Source organism: Poecilia reticulata, chromosome 21 (assembly GCF_904066995.2).
Source record: "Poecilia reticulata chromosome 21, P_reticulata-male-v2, whole genome shotgun sequence".
In the NCBI taxonomy this organism is placed as follows: Eukaryota; Metazoa; Chordata; class Actinopteri; order Cyprinodontiformes; family Poeciliidae; genus Poecilia; species Poecilia reticulata.
In genome coordinates this window covers 2,767,930-2,783,916 of record NC_088850.1, presented here as the reverse complement: position 1 = coordinate 2,783,916, position 15,987 = coordinate 2,767,930, and the positions used below count along the sequence as shown (strand labels likewise).

General features: G+C 38.7%; 1 protein-coding gene across 2 annotated transcripts in view; it reads left to right on the top strand.

The window, feature by feature from the left end:
- galnt14 (UDP-N-acetyl-alpha-D-galactosamine:polypeptide N-acetylgalactosaminyltransferase 14 (GalNAc-T14)) overlaps positions 1–15,987 on the top strand; it is a 145,991-nt gene continuing 130,004 nt past the window's right edge. The window contains exon 1 of one of the 2 annotated variants that reach the window (XM_081602517.1): positions 1–557. In XM_081602517.1, coding sequence (XP_081458643.1) covers positions 402–557 — 156 coding nt within the window. In that variant the 5' untranslated portion in view covers positions 1–401. The remainder of the gene's footprint in view (positions 558–15,987) is intronic. The other variant, XM_081602516.1, reaches the window with a different exon arrangement.

The window sequence follows — 15,987 nt, the reverse complement described above, 5'->3', positions numbered from 1 at the left end:
TGACGCCCCGCACCGGAGCAGCTGAGTGGGTGTCGGCAGGTGGAGCTCCGCCACCCCATTCAAACCTGCAGGAGGGTCCAGGACTACCTCAGAGAAACGCGCTCAGCCACTCACTCCGTACTCGCGCACCGACCTCACCCGCACGTGGACACACGGCGGTGTTCCAGAAGCGCTCGAGCTCCGGTGAGAGTTGAGAGCGCGTCAAGGAGCGCGCGCGCGCGCGCACGGTGTTGAACAGCCAGCGGGACTGACCGGACGGGTTCGTGTCGGCTCAGCTGGAGGAGCTCCCTCTGCTTTTATCCGCTTCTTTTATTTGTTTTTTTTGTTTGAATTCCGGTTCCTAACATGGGGTTCTGACAGCAGCCGGGCTGCGGGCGCCGTCGGCTCCTCCTGACCGGAAAATGAAGCGTCTCTGTCGGAGGCTGGCGGTGGCCGTGGCGGTGCTGGTGTGGCTGGGAGCGCTGGTTTACCTGCTGGTGCTGAGTCGGAGGAAGTTACCGGAGCTCGGTGCGGGAGCTGGAGCAGCAGCCGGAGGCGGAGAGACGGGGAACAACCAGGTGAAGGAAACACCCACACATGTCACTTTGTGGTTAAACAGACTGAAACTGATACTGGAAGGTAACGACAACACTGATAAGTTTCTCCGGATGTTTGTTTCTATTCGCTTCATGACATTTACACGTCACAACAACGTAACTCTCCGTTAGTGTTGAGATTTTTAAGTAAAAAAAGAGATTAAAGAACTGATTTAGTAGAGATTTACTTTCAATGCAAGTAGAAGAAAACTTGAAATGTAGGGTTATAGATTTCATATGTTGAGAAGAAGGTAAACTTCCTGGTTACGTTATGCTTTATTTTTCTAGGGATTTAATTTAACTGCAAATTGCTTTGGACATTCAGTAAAGTAAATGAATTCTCTAATGTGTGGTGGTTAAAGTAATTTGTGACATAAAACTGAAGATGTAACCAAACATCCTTCAAAGTGCCACTTTCTTTCAGATAGCTCCCACAGTTTAAACTTTTTATTACTTTCTAAGCAGCTTTACATTCTAAGATATACATTTTTAGATAGATGGAGATAGATAAAACCTTATTATCCCTTGGGAAAAATTCAATTTCCAGCAGAAATACACAAAGTTTTTGTCTTTGCTGATTTGCAAACCACTTTGTTTCCCATTTCAGACTCTTCAGCTCGTTCTGACCCGTTTCATTATCTGACACAGAAGTTATTTCTGTTTTTAAAGTTTATTATAAACCTTTTGAAGATAACTGGACGGACTTTAACCTGCCTTTGTTTCTGCAGGATCTACTTTATTCTGTAATCTGTATAATTCAACTCGTGTCCTACATTTAAGTTATCAGGAGTGTTTTTTAGGAATCTTGAGAAAGATTTGTGCAACATAATGCAACATCATTATGTGTGAATTTCTAGATGAAAGTATACATTTAAAGATTACTGTCTTTGGAACTGAAGTTTTGTTTCTGTTTGTCTGAAGAAGTAAAGGATCTTAACCATCAGGTGTCCATCAGAACCAGGCAGTTAGTGGTTGAATTTAATGACTGTCTGCAACTCTGAGATGAAAGGTTTTCAGATAGAAAAGCTGTTTTATTGATGTCTTTGTGGAAGGGATGCTGCGTATCGAGCTCCTTCGTTTGCTGGGTTTCAGCCGTCTTTGTCTTCTGGTGAAGAGTGAATTCACAAAGCAGAAACGCTGCAGAGCTGCATGTTTTTAGCATTCTCTCTTCGTCGTTCTGCTAAAATTTAAACATCATGCTCCTCAGATGTTTGTCGCTGCGCCTGAGCTCAGCTTTTATGACTGAGCTGTAAATGCAAACTGGATGCTTTCATAGAGGTCTGGGCACATTTTGTGTGAGAACACCTGCACTGTGTGTTTCTGTGATGATCTGATGCAGTGAAGTGGAAGCTACAAAGCGAGAGCTGTTTGAGGGGGAATCTGTTTTGATATCTCGCGTTGTAAAGAGCTAAGCTGCAGCTTTACACTGTGAAGCCAACTTTTTCTCCACACAGTCCTGCAGTGGAAAGGGATTATTAAATCCATCTGAGCTTGGCTCCGTTATGGTGCTGATTGTTAGTCTCAGTACCAATTTGTACCAATGTGCTCTTTCACGTTGCGATGCTTTAATATTTTCTTGATATTTTGGAATTGAATAAAATTCCTGTACCGTTCAGAAATCCTTCCTGCCAAGTGACAAATCAGGATCTTTACTGGGTGGACTTTTTAAAAAAATAGATTCTGGGTTTAAATTTACAATTTACTGCTTAAATAAACACATATTTTAGTGTTTAAAGTTATTTTATATCGCTTTTTAAACAGCTCCACTACCTGCCTTTGTGTGATTTGTGTCTTGTGCGGCTCCGACGCCTCAGCCTGATGTGCTTCGTGTCTCTGCTTGTCTTACACTCCACTGACTTCCAGCAGCAAGAAGCAGACAAGAGAACGACACTGAACTTTGATTTTTCCAAAACAACTCGTGTTTCATCTCCTGGACATACTAGTATTGTTTTCCAATGGATTTACATTTTCACTTTAAGTCATGGATTTGTTAAAAACAGCTTGTCAGTAATTCTGATTTCTTGAATCATTTTTAAAACAGATGGACGACTCTCTGCTGAGCTAAACTTGGAGAAATACTGAATGTCTTTTCTGTTTAAATCATTCAAATTCCTCTTCATAAATAAGAATAAACTTAATGTAATATTACAAAATGAGTCATTTTGTCATCACAACTTGCACCAATATCATCTTGTATCTTGTCAAACCTCAGTTTGATCCTGACTTCAGAGCAGTTTTGTCTTCATTTTAAGGTTTGTGTGAACTGAACGTGTTTTCAGATGGTTTAGTTTTCAGCTGTTGAAGCTGAATTTCCTGTTGCTGTAAGTTGACCTGAATACATTCCTCTGCTAAAACTTAAAGAGTAATTAAGCTGCTTCAGCTGGAGATGGAAACAGATGCAACCGCTGTGGCCCATCAAGAACAGAAAACAGGGAGGAAAAGAACTTGTGTGGACTCGTTCTGCAAACTCTGAGCTAATGAGTGAATCTCTGCTCCTTTTGCAGGAGTGTGTGTGTGCGTGTGTGTGTGTGTGTGTGTGTGTGTGTGTGCGTGCGTGTGTGTGTGTGTGCGTGTGCAAATGAATGGATCTTTTCAAGTCATGACACACGTGCTTTAACTCCTCTCTGCTTCTTGTGCCAGATTCAGACTTGCCAACTTAATCCCACAGAATTTCACAGCCGGTGTGAAGCTGTCGGATTTGTCAGCAGGTAAAGGTGGCTTCCTGCGATCATTACTGTGAACACAGTCTGCTTCTGTTACAGGAGTAAGAGGAGCTAATTGGGATTCATCCAGTGTGTGAAGGCTTATTATCTGAATGCATGTTGGAACTGGAGATACTTTGGAGCAGAACTGAGAGTTTCTGGGACTGACCGATTTGTTGGTGCTCAATAGTTTTAATGCAACTCAGCTGTTTTTAGGGGAATGAAAGTGAAGGACCAATAGCATCTTCAGTCTGACTTCCTGTCAGATAAAGTTCTGGACTTTGACTAGGCCATTCCAGAACTTTGATTTTCATCTGGTGCAGCTGTTCTGTTGCCGATTTTTGACCAGCTGTAGCTTTTACCTACAGCTGTTTTGATATTCCACATCTGGTTGCAGTTTAAGTTCATTTCTTGTTCATTTTTCTGTATAAAAACAGACTTATCTGTTACGGCATAAAATGCAATTGTTGGTCAGATTTGAGCTTTTTCTTAAATAATTAGAGTTTGTTACACTTTACTGTCAGAACTGAGATCAGCTTAGAGTCACAAACAAATAATTTTATCGACATAAAGTCTGGACCTTTGAGCTCATCTTTTGGACATTTGAACATATATAAATTTAGTTTTAGTTTAAATAAAACATAAAATTAGAGTTTTAATTGTAACTTTTGTGGAAATGATTTTTCTTTTAGGATTAAAATTCCTAATTCTGTTCCTGCTAAATTCATTTCCATGTTTTGCATGTAGTCAGAAGTTGTTTACACGGGCTCTTATTGGCTTAATCACATGTTAATCACATTATTAGCGTATATGTAAATGCAGGCGGTGTTAGTGTTGGGTAACTATCAGCTGCAGCGTCGCAGAGGAGCATAAATACACAGCAGGTCAGGAACAATCAGCAGGTCTGCTCCTCGTTTGTGGCTCTGAATAAACATTAGACCCTGTGTTTGTGTGTGGGCCTTAAATAAATCCCAAAGGAGGAGTGTGTGTGTGTGTGGTTGTGTGTGTGTGTGTGTGTGTGTGTGTGTGTGTGTGTGTGTGTGTGTTATTTATTTGTTTCTCACCCATCGTGACTTCTTCTCCGGCGATCAACAGGCCTTGCTTGTTAGGGATGTTGCTGTTTACTCAGTTTTTCCTGACTAATCAAAAACTGTCCCAAGCAAACAGGAGTAAAATGTTCAAAACAATTTGCAATTCATATAAAACTAAAGATATTCAACAGCATAAATCTTTATCCTTCTGCCTAATATCGCCAAAAAATGGTAATGTATATAAAACCAACACTAAACCATAAACAAGCATAAACTTCAAAGAATTGTTCTGAATAACTATGATGAAAAATTAAAGCTTTAAAATAAAAATGTTAAAAATTGCAAGGAAAAAGTAAAGTAAACAAACACCAAACTAAAGTTTTCTGTTTCTGTGAGGCGTGATATGCATATTTCATTCTTTGTTTTGTATTGGTAAAAAAAAATGTCTGCTGCTATTTATGTTAAGAAGATTGTTAAAGAGTTTAGAATAAGTGAACCCTTCTGATTAACTTATTTAACTTCTGTTAAACTCTGTTTTGTTTACGTTTGTCCTGTAACTTTACAGCTAACAAAACACAATTAATTATTTCCAGCTTTCCTACTATGATAAGTCACTAATTATAGGAGCAGAGGTGACGTCACACTGTGTGTGTGAGGAATCACTACAAAACAGATTTATTGACAGTGTAAATGCTTGACTTTTTACATTAGCAGTCCAGAAATTAACATTATTTTTTTCTGTCTGAGAATGTAAACAATCAACTGGTAGTTTTACAAAAACGTCCAAAAATCCAGGAAGTTCAGTCACATTTTTTGTTCCTATCATGTTTTGTTATTTTCGTTTAGTCCTGTACATCTTTTCCATGCTTAGTTTAGCTCCTTAGTTGTTTTATTCCTCTGTAAAACACTTTCCAGCTTATTTTCCATGTTTGTTTCTTCACTTTTAAGCCAGAAACCATCACGGCTGTTGAACTTTGAGATGTTGGATCTCATTGAAATTCTCTCTGCAAACAGGATGCCGTCCGCCTCTGACAGGTTTCTGTCTGTCGTTCCTCAAGAAAAACATGATCGATGCTCCAATCATTGTGCTCGGCTTGTGTATCACAACGCCCAGCCGCTCCACAATAGGACAAGACGCAAACACAATGCCCCCTTACACTACAGTAAATGACACAATTACACACATACACAAACTGGAGGCGCATTCGCAGTTGAAATTATTCATTTCCCCATATGAAATGCGGTTATTGTTCCTTTCTCCTTCCCTCTCCCTATCAGGAGGTATTCACATGGACAAGAGGAGAGGGAAATGAGTTTTCAGAGGAGCCATAACCGGCTCCCAGGGTGGGAATAATGGTAATAATGTTTTATATGAAGCTCGTAGTGCAGCGGGGCTCACAGGTTGGCTAACTAAACTGGCCTCTGCCACTGAGGGCCTTATCACATGGCAGACAACCTGCTGCTGCTTGAAAGCGTCTCAGGATGAATCGCCTGACAGTTTGGCTCTTCTACTGAACCCAAACATTACAGTTTGGAGAAAAAACAAATAGTTTATACAATGCAGATATGAGATAATTACTCAAGTTTCCTGGATGTTTCTTTTTTACATTCATCTTTTGAGATTTCTCACTTTATAAAAGTTGTTTTTTCCACATAGTTCATTATGATAAACCCACGCAGTCTGGAAAAAGGTTGATTCTGGTTTCATTAAACAGAAAAACAACAACTATATTTCCAGATAAAGTGTTTAAAGGTTAATCTTGCCTGTCCATCAGCTAAACATGATATCAGGAAGACATGTGATCATGATGCTGCTGACTCTTTTACAGACTCTTTTTTTCTTCCTTCCTTATAATATCCCCATCAGGCACTATGAGCTTTAGCATCTCTGCAATATATATAAATAAAGTTAGCATTGAGGCTTGTTGAAGTCTAATTAAGAGATCAAATATATAAAATATGGGTGATTTTGATTGATGACAAGTGACATATCAAAAGGCTGATCACTGTTCAAATAATAACCATCATATTTGTACTTGTGTTTGGAAAAGTATGAAAGTTTGACATAAAAATGTCCAGGAAGTCTCAAATATGAAATATTGCATCATCTCCCTCATTACTGCAGGGTAAAAAACATCCTTACAAACCTGCTTCATCAGTAGAAACACCTTTAGTTTGTGTAATTTGCTGTGGTTAAGTAACATGGACCTACTGGACGCCACCATATTTCACCAGAGTCAACTGAACAGGCTGCAGTTCTGTTTGCTCTGCCTCCTCTCTACATCCCAGTGTAATCTTGGAAAGGTTAGCATTAAATACCAGTAAAGTCCATCATAATTTCATGTCTGCTGCTATTTATGTTAAGATGATTATTAAAGAGTTTAGAATAAGTGAACCCTTCTGATTAACTTATTTAACTTCTGTTAAACTCTGTTTTGTTTACGTTTGTCCTGTAATTTTACAACTAACAAAACATAATTCATTATTTCCAGCTTTCCTACTATGATAAGTCACTAATTATAGGAGCAGAGGTGACGTCACACTGTGTGTGTGAGGAATCACTACAAAACAGATTTATTGACAGTGTAAATGCTTGACTTTTTACATTAGCAGTCCAGAAATTAACATTATTTTTTTCTGTCTGAGAACATAAACAATCAACTGGTAGTTTCACAAAAACGTCCAAAAATCCAGGAAGTTCAGTCACATTTTTTGTTCCTATCATGTTTTGTTATTTTCAACACACTCGTTTAGTCCTGTACATCTTTTCCATGCTTAGTTTAGCTCCTTAGTTGTTTTATTCCTCTGTAAAACACTTTCCAGCTTATTATCCATGTTTGTTTCTTCACTAGAAACACCTTTAGTTTGTGTAATTTGCCGTGGTTAAGTAACATGGACCTACTGGACGCCACCATATTTCATCAGAGTCAACTGAACAGGCTGCAGTTCTGTTTGCTCTGCTTCCTCTCTACATCCCAGTGTAATCTTGGAAAGGTTAGCATTAAATACCAGTAAAGTCCATCATAATTTCATGATCTGAGGTTTACGTTGTGTAAAGCTGATATTCTGGCTAAACCCAAAGGCTCCACGCTTCCTCACTACGGACACTTAAACGCCGGGCTGCTATAAAAGAGCACATTGAGAAAATTACAGATAAGTAAGTGAGGTGTTTTAGAACGGCATTGATTTCTTGTTTTGCTCCTGCAGGTTTCAGCTAAATGAGCAGACTGTCTGTCTATTACACAGACAGCCAATTTGCAATCACTGTGCCATTCCTGCAGCAGCGAGTGTGCTTCCTACAAAAACCTAAGAAAAGGATGTTTTGCATTTTCAGCCTGGCTCATTCCTTCATTCTTTATAAATGATTCAGCCAATTCTTTAAAAAAACTAAAAAAAACTGCAAGAATCGGCATAATTGGGATTTTTTTTTAACTTTGAGGATGCGGCACGATCAAACATGTTTGACTGCAGAGTTATCCGAGTCTACAGTGTTTGCTTTTGTTTCCAACATACTCAGATAAACACAGACTGAAAAAAGTAATAATTCTAGCTCCAGTCGTAGCTACGCTGCGTCTCTAAATCAACATGTACAAATTACTTTCAATATTAAATGTTTTTTGTATAGTATTTGTTTTGTGGATTCACCATCCACCAGAACTTTGCAATGGATATTTTTTTAAATCTTATGCTATTTGATTCTGATCAGCAACAAAAAGCTCCAGAACTGAAGGGATAAATAAGGAATCTGTAACAGATAACCTTGGAGAGAATCAACTTTAAACTTTGTTTTCAGGGAGGAGTTTCTAAAACGCTGCTGCAGAAACTCAATTTGATCCAAAGTGATTCCTAGAAAATTTTAGTCTTAAAACTTGACTTTAACTGGTAGTTCCCAAACTTTTCAACCTTTTCCCAACAAACTAACTTTGTCTTTTATAAAGCAGAGTATATTTACTACCATGGCACTGCTAATACACATGGCAGTGCGTATTAGCACTTACACTTATGCAAAAGTGTAAGTAGCATAAGTACAGCCGAAAATGTTTAGTATTTTGTCTATTATTCTGTTATCATTTATTTTTTTTCCAAAATGTCAACCCTATCAACAAAATTATTAATTTAATTTCAAAACAGTTTTATTGAAAGAGTTGCATCTGTATACATCTGCTGTTTGGGAGATGGGATGGCTTAGTTATTGTTTTATTTTATTAAAACATCCTAAAGCTAAATAATAAATGAAACTTTTTACTGCTTAAAATGCATCAACATCATTCCTTCAGCGATGCTTGATCGTTCGTAGCAAAGGATGCATCTGCAGCTAAAAATACTTTTAACATCAAAGTGTTCATCTTTTGGATGAACTAATTATTAATCGATAGCAAAAAAATGCCTAATAGATATTTGTTGCAGTTTTGGGTAGAACATATTTACAGGCAAATGTTTTTTTTTCTTAAATACAGAATGTTTATATTTCTGTACAGTTTTGTCTTAGTTACTCCTCTTAGTTTGTATACTTCAGCTAATAATTGATTACTAAATTGGTTGACAATAACCTCAATAATAATTAATCACAATTAACCCAAATAATCATTAAACCAAGCAGGCCTCAAATCTTGCAGAAATTATAACGTATTAATTATTATTAAATCTAACATGATGTCTGGATTTAAATAACAGCGTGGCATTTAGAACGTGTCTGCTTTTGTTGAAGCCTTGGTGGTTTGAAGAAAGGTTCCTGATAACTGGTCAGCTTTATGTTCCTGTCTCCTCTGATGTTCCACTTTAAACGTCATTTTCAGCTGAATCTGGGCTGCTTTGTAAAATGTCAAAATGGTCTGATAGAGGAAACTACAGAGTGTGTGTGTGTGTGTGTGTGTGTGTGTGTGTGTGTGTGTGTGTGTGTGTGTGTGTGTGTGTGTGTGTGTGTGTGTGTGTGCAAAGGCTGCGTGAATAGCTCAGTAATTGTCTGCTGACATTTGTGCGTGCTGGTGTGAAAATTGTAATTCTCACCTTGATGTATGAAGGATTGAGCCATCAATCTACTTTATAGAGAGTGGAGTGGAAAAGGAGGATAAAGAGAGTTGGAACGAAGGATAACAGAGACATTTGGAGCAAAAATGTGAAGACGACTTGTGCAGAAAGTCGGAGAGAGAGAGTAAAAAGGAAATTGGACAGAATAGGATTGTAAGAGAGAACTAGAGAAGTGACACAAAGGGATAAAACCACATTTTTAATGTTTAATTCCTGAAAAGTATGAAGGGAAAATGATATAATTTAGAATTATATGAGTGGGAGGAGAAGAGATAAAGAGCTAAGAAGCAGAATCACCTCCAACTCGAGGAACAACAGCGAGTCGACAGGGAGCAAATGAACTGGTTCAGAGCAGACAGAGAACAAGCTGTTTTCTCTGTCGCCAGTCATTTGTGCTCCACGTGTCATTTCTCCATTCAGTGCCGGTCACAGCCAGATTCTGCTGCTTCTGCTGCTTCAAGCCAAGCTTTCATCAATGCAATCACAGCATTTTCTGGCAGGTTATTGTTTAAAGCATGTCAGAAATCACTAAGCAGTGGGGTGACCATGCAGGCCTGTCTTTGTGAGCAGTTTGCACAAATTAAGATGATCTTCCACAGAGCGACTGCTTTTTCTCTCCACACTGCAGGACGTTGTTTATGACTTGGTTTGTTTCCAGCTATTCTAACGCCTGCAAAGCTTTGATTAATGTCAGTCAAAGGTCAGCTGGTAGTTCATGTGCAGCTTAACCGACTCAAAATGAAAAGTATATTTGTAACGTCTTTATTTTTTCATATTGGTTAGTTTGGCATTACTAATATTTCCGACTTCCTCAGTTTGAGGAATCAAAGTTCTGATTGTGTTGATGGACCTTGAAGGACTGTTGCTGTTTATATTTGGTGACTATGTTCTTATTTTCCAGAACATTCTTATCTTAAAAAGTCAACATCCGTTTGCAAAGTGTTTGCAGAGAAATGATGACACCCTCCCCAGGTTTTCATGTCACAAAGTGTTTTCTTTCAATGATTTATTCAGCGTTTTCCCATTTTTATAAATATCCTGCAGCACATTTGCTCTCCTTCTTCCACTCAGATGTTGATTCAGTTCAATGTAAAGAACATTTACAGGATCAACAAAATGATTCTGTCATAATCACATCATCTTCTAATCTTCACATTGACCTGCTGTCTAATAGCCTCCCACCTTTTAAACGAACAAAGAAAACATGTGCAGGAGGTTAATGGTTTTGCCCCTGCAGCTTTCTGATTAATATTATAGGATTAAAGTCTGCATTCACAGCTTTAGGATTGGGCACTGAATGCATTTCAGATGCTTTGTGTCATGATGTCAGTTCTTTTGAGTTTATTTCTGTATTCTCATTCTATGTTTAGGGGTTTATTCTGTGTTTCTATGTTTATTCTGGTCCTTAGTGTCATTTACCCTCTGTTGATTAGTAATCTCGTTCACCTGTTCCCCTGGTTATTTAAGTCCGCGTGCACCATTGTGTGGCGCTGGATCGTCGTCGGAATGTTGTCTGATCGTTGTCTGATTGTACTTGTGTTTAAGAGAGTTGAAGAAATGTACCTTTGAGTTTAGTTTAGTTTTACTGAGGAAAACTCCGCTCCAGGAAAGTAGTCTGCTGAGTGTGGACCAAGCAAGCTGAACCTTCGAGTTTGACCTCAGATACCTGTGTGTAAGATGAGAAATAAACACAAAACAACACCCCGTCGCCTGCCTGAGCCTTCGTTCCAAGCGGTTTCAACCACCCTCCTGACACTTTGGATCTGAAATCTCTTTTCTATACATCACCTTCTCTGATCAAAAACCTTGAACCATCTGAAAAGCCTTGATTCTGGTTCAAATCGCCGTTTTGTTGCATCACATGTTGTGTTTAGGTGAGATGTTGGTACATTTCAGTGGAGATTGGCAGCATAAATATTTAAAATTCATCATTTTCTGGCTAGAATTGTGCAGTGTGGAGTTGGCATCAGTTTATTGAAGGACACATTTCAGGTCAAAAAAGTAGTTGGATATGCTGAATGAATATTTTTCTCTTCAGTGAGAGGATATGAATATAAACATTTGACTATATGTCCAGAAGGAAATCAAGAACATTGAAAATATTGTGATGTTGCAGCAGCCTCATGCAGACTGTAAGAGGAAATGACATCGATCGGGATCCACACACATCTGACAAACATGGAAAACGCTGAGCGCAAACACTGTTTTAAAATGTCAGATCATATCCTGCCCACTTATTCAAACTACTCTGACGCCCACAGTCAGAAACGGCTCCATTCAAGTGTAATTGCATTTTGTAGCATTAAGTTAACAGATAATGTGTGCAGACATGAGAGCGTGTGTACGGCGCCTGTAAAACATCCGTACACACCAGCAGTGTGTGTGAGGAGTTTTCTGCTCTGCTGCTGCTCCACACTCTGTGTGCTAACTTATGCATGTTACTACAAGTGTGTTGACTTTCTGTCTCTACTCTGTCCATTATGGGCTGAAACATTAAAATAATGATCAGCCACCTCCATTTATGCACAGAAATTCAGCTCAAACTCTCTCAACATTCTATCTCTCCTGTTGGAAACACCAAAGTCTTAATTTAACTTTATCTGATGTCAGTCACAAATTGCTCCTACTTTCTCTACATGTGGCTAAATGAAGGCATCAATGTGACACCTGAGCTGCTACATGTTTATTTCTCTAAATTTACCTGACATTTTATGAGAAAAACTATTTTCTTTTTAGAAATGACGGCCTGGGTTGCTGACTCCTCCTCGTCTCTCTGCTGGTTGATCCACAGGAGATCGTACTTTGTGTTTTTTCAGAGAAGGTTGCTGCCCAAATATTTGCCTGTAAAATAAATAAGCAAACTCTGTTCCATCAAGACCAATTTCAGATATTTGGCAAAGGATCCGATTTATCAGCCGACCATTAAAATCGCCTGAGTTCCTCTTACACTGTTTTAGTAAAGATGAACTGGAAGCTCCAGGCTTTCACCAAACACTCTGCTGCAAAATTATTCTGATAAATGCAACAATTAACTTAATCATGCCCCAATGCAGATGTGTAGAAATAAAGACAGTCATTTGGATATTTATGCTTGCATTTCAAATCCTAATGAGGCTTTTCTGATGTAATTTCCTGTAAAGTCTCATATTAATAATCCAAATTGCAGAAACAATATTCCATTTGACATTACAGTCTAGCTGAAGGATTGGAGTTGTTAGAGCCTCCAAAGTTGTTTTTTTTTTTTCCTTTGTGACTGATGCTAATCCCTCTTCAGGGTTTTATTTCCAGTCCGACACAAGGCTGAGAAGAAAGAGAAGCAGATACATTTCTGATGTTTGCAGCGCCGTTGTTGTAGCCGTCATCTGAAGCAGAGCACGTTCCAAGCTGTCAGTGTTGTCATAGTTGTTATTGTTGTGCTTGCTGAGGCTAATAGCAGATATATCCGCTCCATTAGCCGTTAATCTCTTCACCAAGAGTGCGAAGAAAGCAATGTAACCAGGAGGATTCAGGGAGGACTGATATGTCCAGCAACTCTCTCCTCTGGAATCATTTCTTTCTCCATTTGTCCAGACAGAGATAAACGCGGCTACACACACCTACAGAAACCTTCACACACCTGCTGTCAAAACCTCTGTCGAGTTTCATTCTTGTATCTTCAGCTCAAAGACTGTTGTTAGTTGTTTTGTTTTTTTAATTTGGGTGCCATTTATCATCATGTTTCTTTGCAAAAGCCTTGATGAAGATTAAAGGTGAGGCAGAGAAGGAGTGGATTTGTGTTTCTGTGTGAAAGAAAAGGGTTGAGCGGAAAAAGTGAAGAGAAAAAACAACAAATACGCAATGTGTTTTGTCTCTTCTGTGAAGTTTGTTATTAATGCCTTTCGCTGAGGGTGAATTATTGCCCTGCTTGCAAGCTGCTCTGCAGTGTTTGCTGACCTCCCCTCTTCATCTCGCACAAACCCACTCTGAGCATTTCTACACACACACACACACAGCGAAAGGAGGTTTTCCAGAGGCAGGTGAGGAATTTCGAACAGCTATGATTCGATAAGCATTTCTGAAGACTGCAGGCTGGATGTTTGTGGATTAGAGAGACGCGGCGGGGCAGGAATGTCTCCTGAATTATAGATGTGGGAAGTTTTATCGGGCAGAACAGAAAGAAAACCTCCTGCATTTATAGAAGTGTACATCGGTTTTGGTTTGGTAAACGCAACCTCGGCTGAAACGTGGAAATCAAATCCTGCAAACCGATAAGATTTACTGACACAAGGCTAACAGGGAAGAACGAATGTTTGTGTTCGTCTTTAACAGCAGTTTTGGATTTCTGTCGGCTTTCCCGGAAAGAAAAGATTTACAACTTGCAGGTCAAAGCTTTAAGTGAAGATGGAGGAAATTGAGGAGGAAGAGAAGCTGATTGGCTGAACCAACATTATCCCAAACCTTCTTTCAGACAATATTGAATGAAGCTTTAGTCGAGATGTTTGATGTGGATTTTTATTACTCAAACAATAGAAAACCCTAATTTTAAAAAAAAATTATGCCGATAAATAGTTTGGTTTTCTCTTCCAAGGCCTGTGGCATTTCTTTACAGTCTTTAAAGTTTTAGACAGTAAAAGTAGAAATATGGAGAACTTGACAATCAGTCGTCGTTGGGATGAAGCCTGGTGGCCAAATCCACACAAATGGTTCAACAGAAACAAAATCCTGCTGGAGGATTTTGTAAAATCGTTCCAACCGTGTGGAATATTAAAGGAGGAGACTTGGTGCCGTCAGGTTTTCTAAAAAAGGTTTGCTAATAATCGTAGTGGCTTTATTAAAAACAAACATTCAGACTATACTGCTGCTGCAGTAAAATATCAATTTACTCTCAGGCGCTTTAGTAAACCTCACACAGGGTGGCAGTAAATGTTGCCAGCTCTGTAAACCTTTTATGATTCTTGTAGGCCAATATTTAATCATCTGTTTTATGTTGAGTGCATAGCGTGTCAGCATCTTTGAACGCCAGCAGATAAAAATGGGAAGTTTTGGGAGCAACACATGTTCTGTTTGGTTTAAAATGAACATTTTTAAGAGGCTTATTTTATACCCACAGCGTCTCCTGACACAAATCCTCACACTCAGAAAATAAAGACAATGGATGTGCTGTGAGTTTTGGCTGTGTTTACAAGAGAAATAATCACACAGAGAAAAAAAATGACAGGGTGTTTTGTTGTATGTTTTCGCTCACACAGTGCATACACTCCACTGGGACAAAAAACCCAGAAGATCAACCCTGCACATGTGCAAACTGCTGATTAATAGGAGCTGCTGCTTATTCCTCTCTGCTATTGACTGAATGGAGCCGAAGAAGAAACGTGCAGCATGCGGAAAATGATTGGTCCAAAAATGTGCAACATCTATCAAGAAACATGTTGAATGAAAGTTTAAAGCACAACATTGACTGTTGACTGTGGAGATTAAACTGATATCTTTACAAATTTAATAAGATAAATCAGCCATTGTTGTATACTTGCATAAGGTTTAATAGAATATATATTCATGTGGTTTTGAATCATTTTAGCAAGTTTTTATACATGTGTGAAGGGTAAAATGTGCGTCTGTACAAGGTAACTTTTAAATCACATCCCATCTGTCATCTCATAAATATGCATGCAGACACACACCTGGATACACACACACACACAGAAAATCAGCCTTGGTTGTTTTTCTTCTCAGCTCTGAACTTGATTGAACAGAGATTTAAAATCTTGCATGGATGCATAAAAATGCTGTAAATAAAAAATGAAATATACAGAAAAAGCTGTAAACAGATTTCTGTGAATGTCGTCTGCTCTGCTTCTCTTATGAGCTGTGGTGGATGCTTCACTGCCTGGCACTTTCCTGGACCATGAATATGCAATCTGATCCTGCGTTGATCCCTGTTGGGACTCTCCACCTCATCTCGGCTCTGCTGCCGACACAAGCAGGTCAAAGGTCGACTGCAGAGTGCACAAAACCTGAAGCAAGAATCTAGTTCCTGAAATCTCATTTCTGTTCCTTATCCTTTAGTTTTTTACAGTTATGTCATGGATCTGAAGAAAAGAAACTAAAGTTTGAGGGAAGATTTGTTTGCTCAGTTTGGTATTTCTAATCATTCTGTACCAATAATTGGTGGATTCGATGGATTGTAGCCACATAAGGAGCCATTTTAAAGGATTTATCATATCATGTTACAACAGTAGCAGCTTCAGGCTCTTTGTGTTGGTTGGACCAGCTCACAGTAATCAGAGGAAAAAACAGGTTTATATTTTTGTGTGCATCACATTTGTGTCTGGTTAAAGCAATAGCACATGATGGCACATTTAGAGGCAACTAGCAGGCTGTTTAAAGAAATAAAAAATATTCACCTGCATCGACAAACTGCTAAAAAACTGATGGAAACATTAAGGATGTTTTAGGAAAGCTGAAACTGGTGGATGAGGTGCAGAAACCTCCAATTTTTAGAGAAGAAATCCTCTAAAGATGTGATATTTATGTCTGTAGGTCCAGTGATACATCAACAGAACTTTAGTTTTCATAAAGAAAAATTATATTTCTGCTTAGCTTGTGAGCCATTTGGTTTCCACTTACCAGCTCACACAACTTTCAGTCATAAAATGATGTTAGTTCTTTACT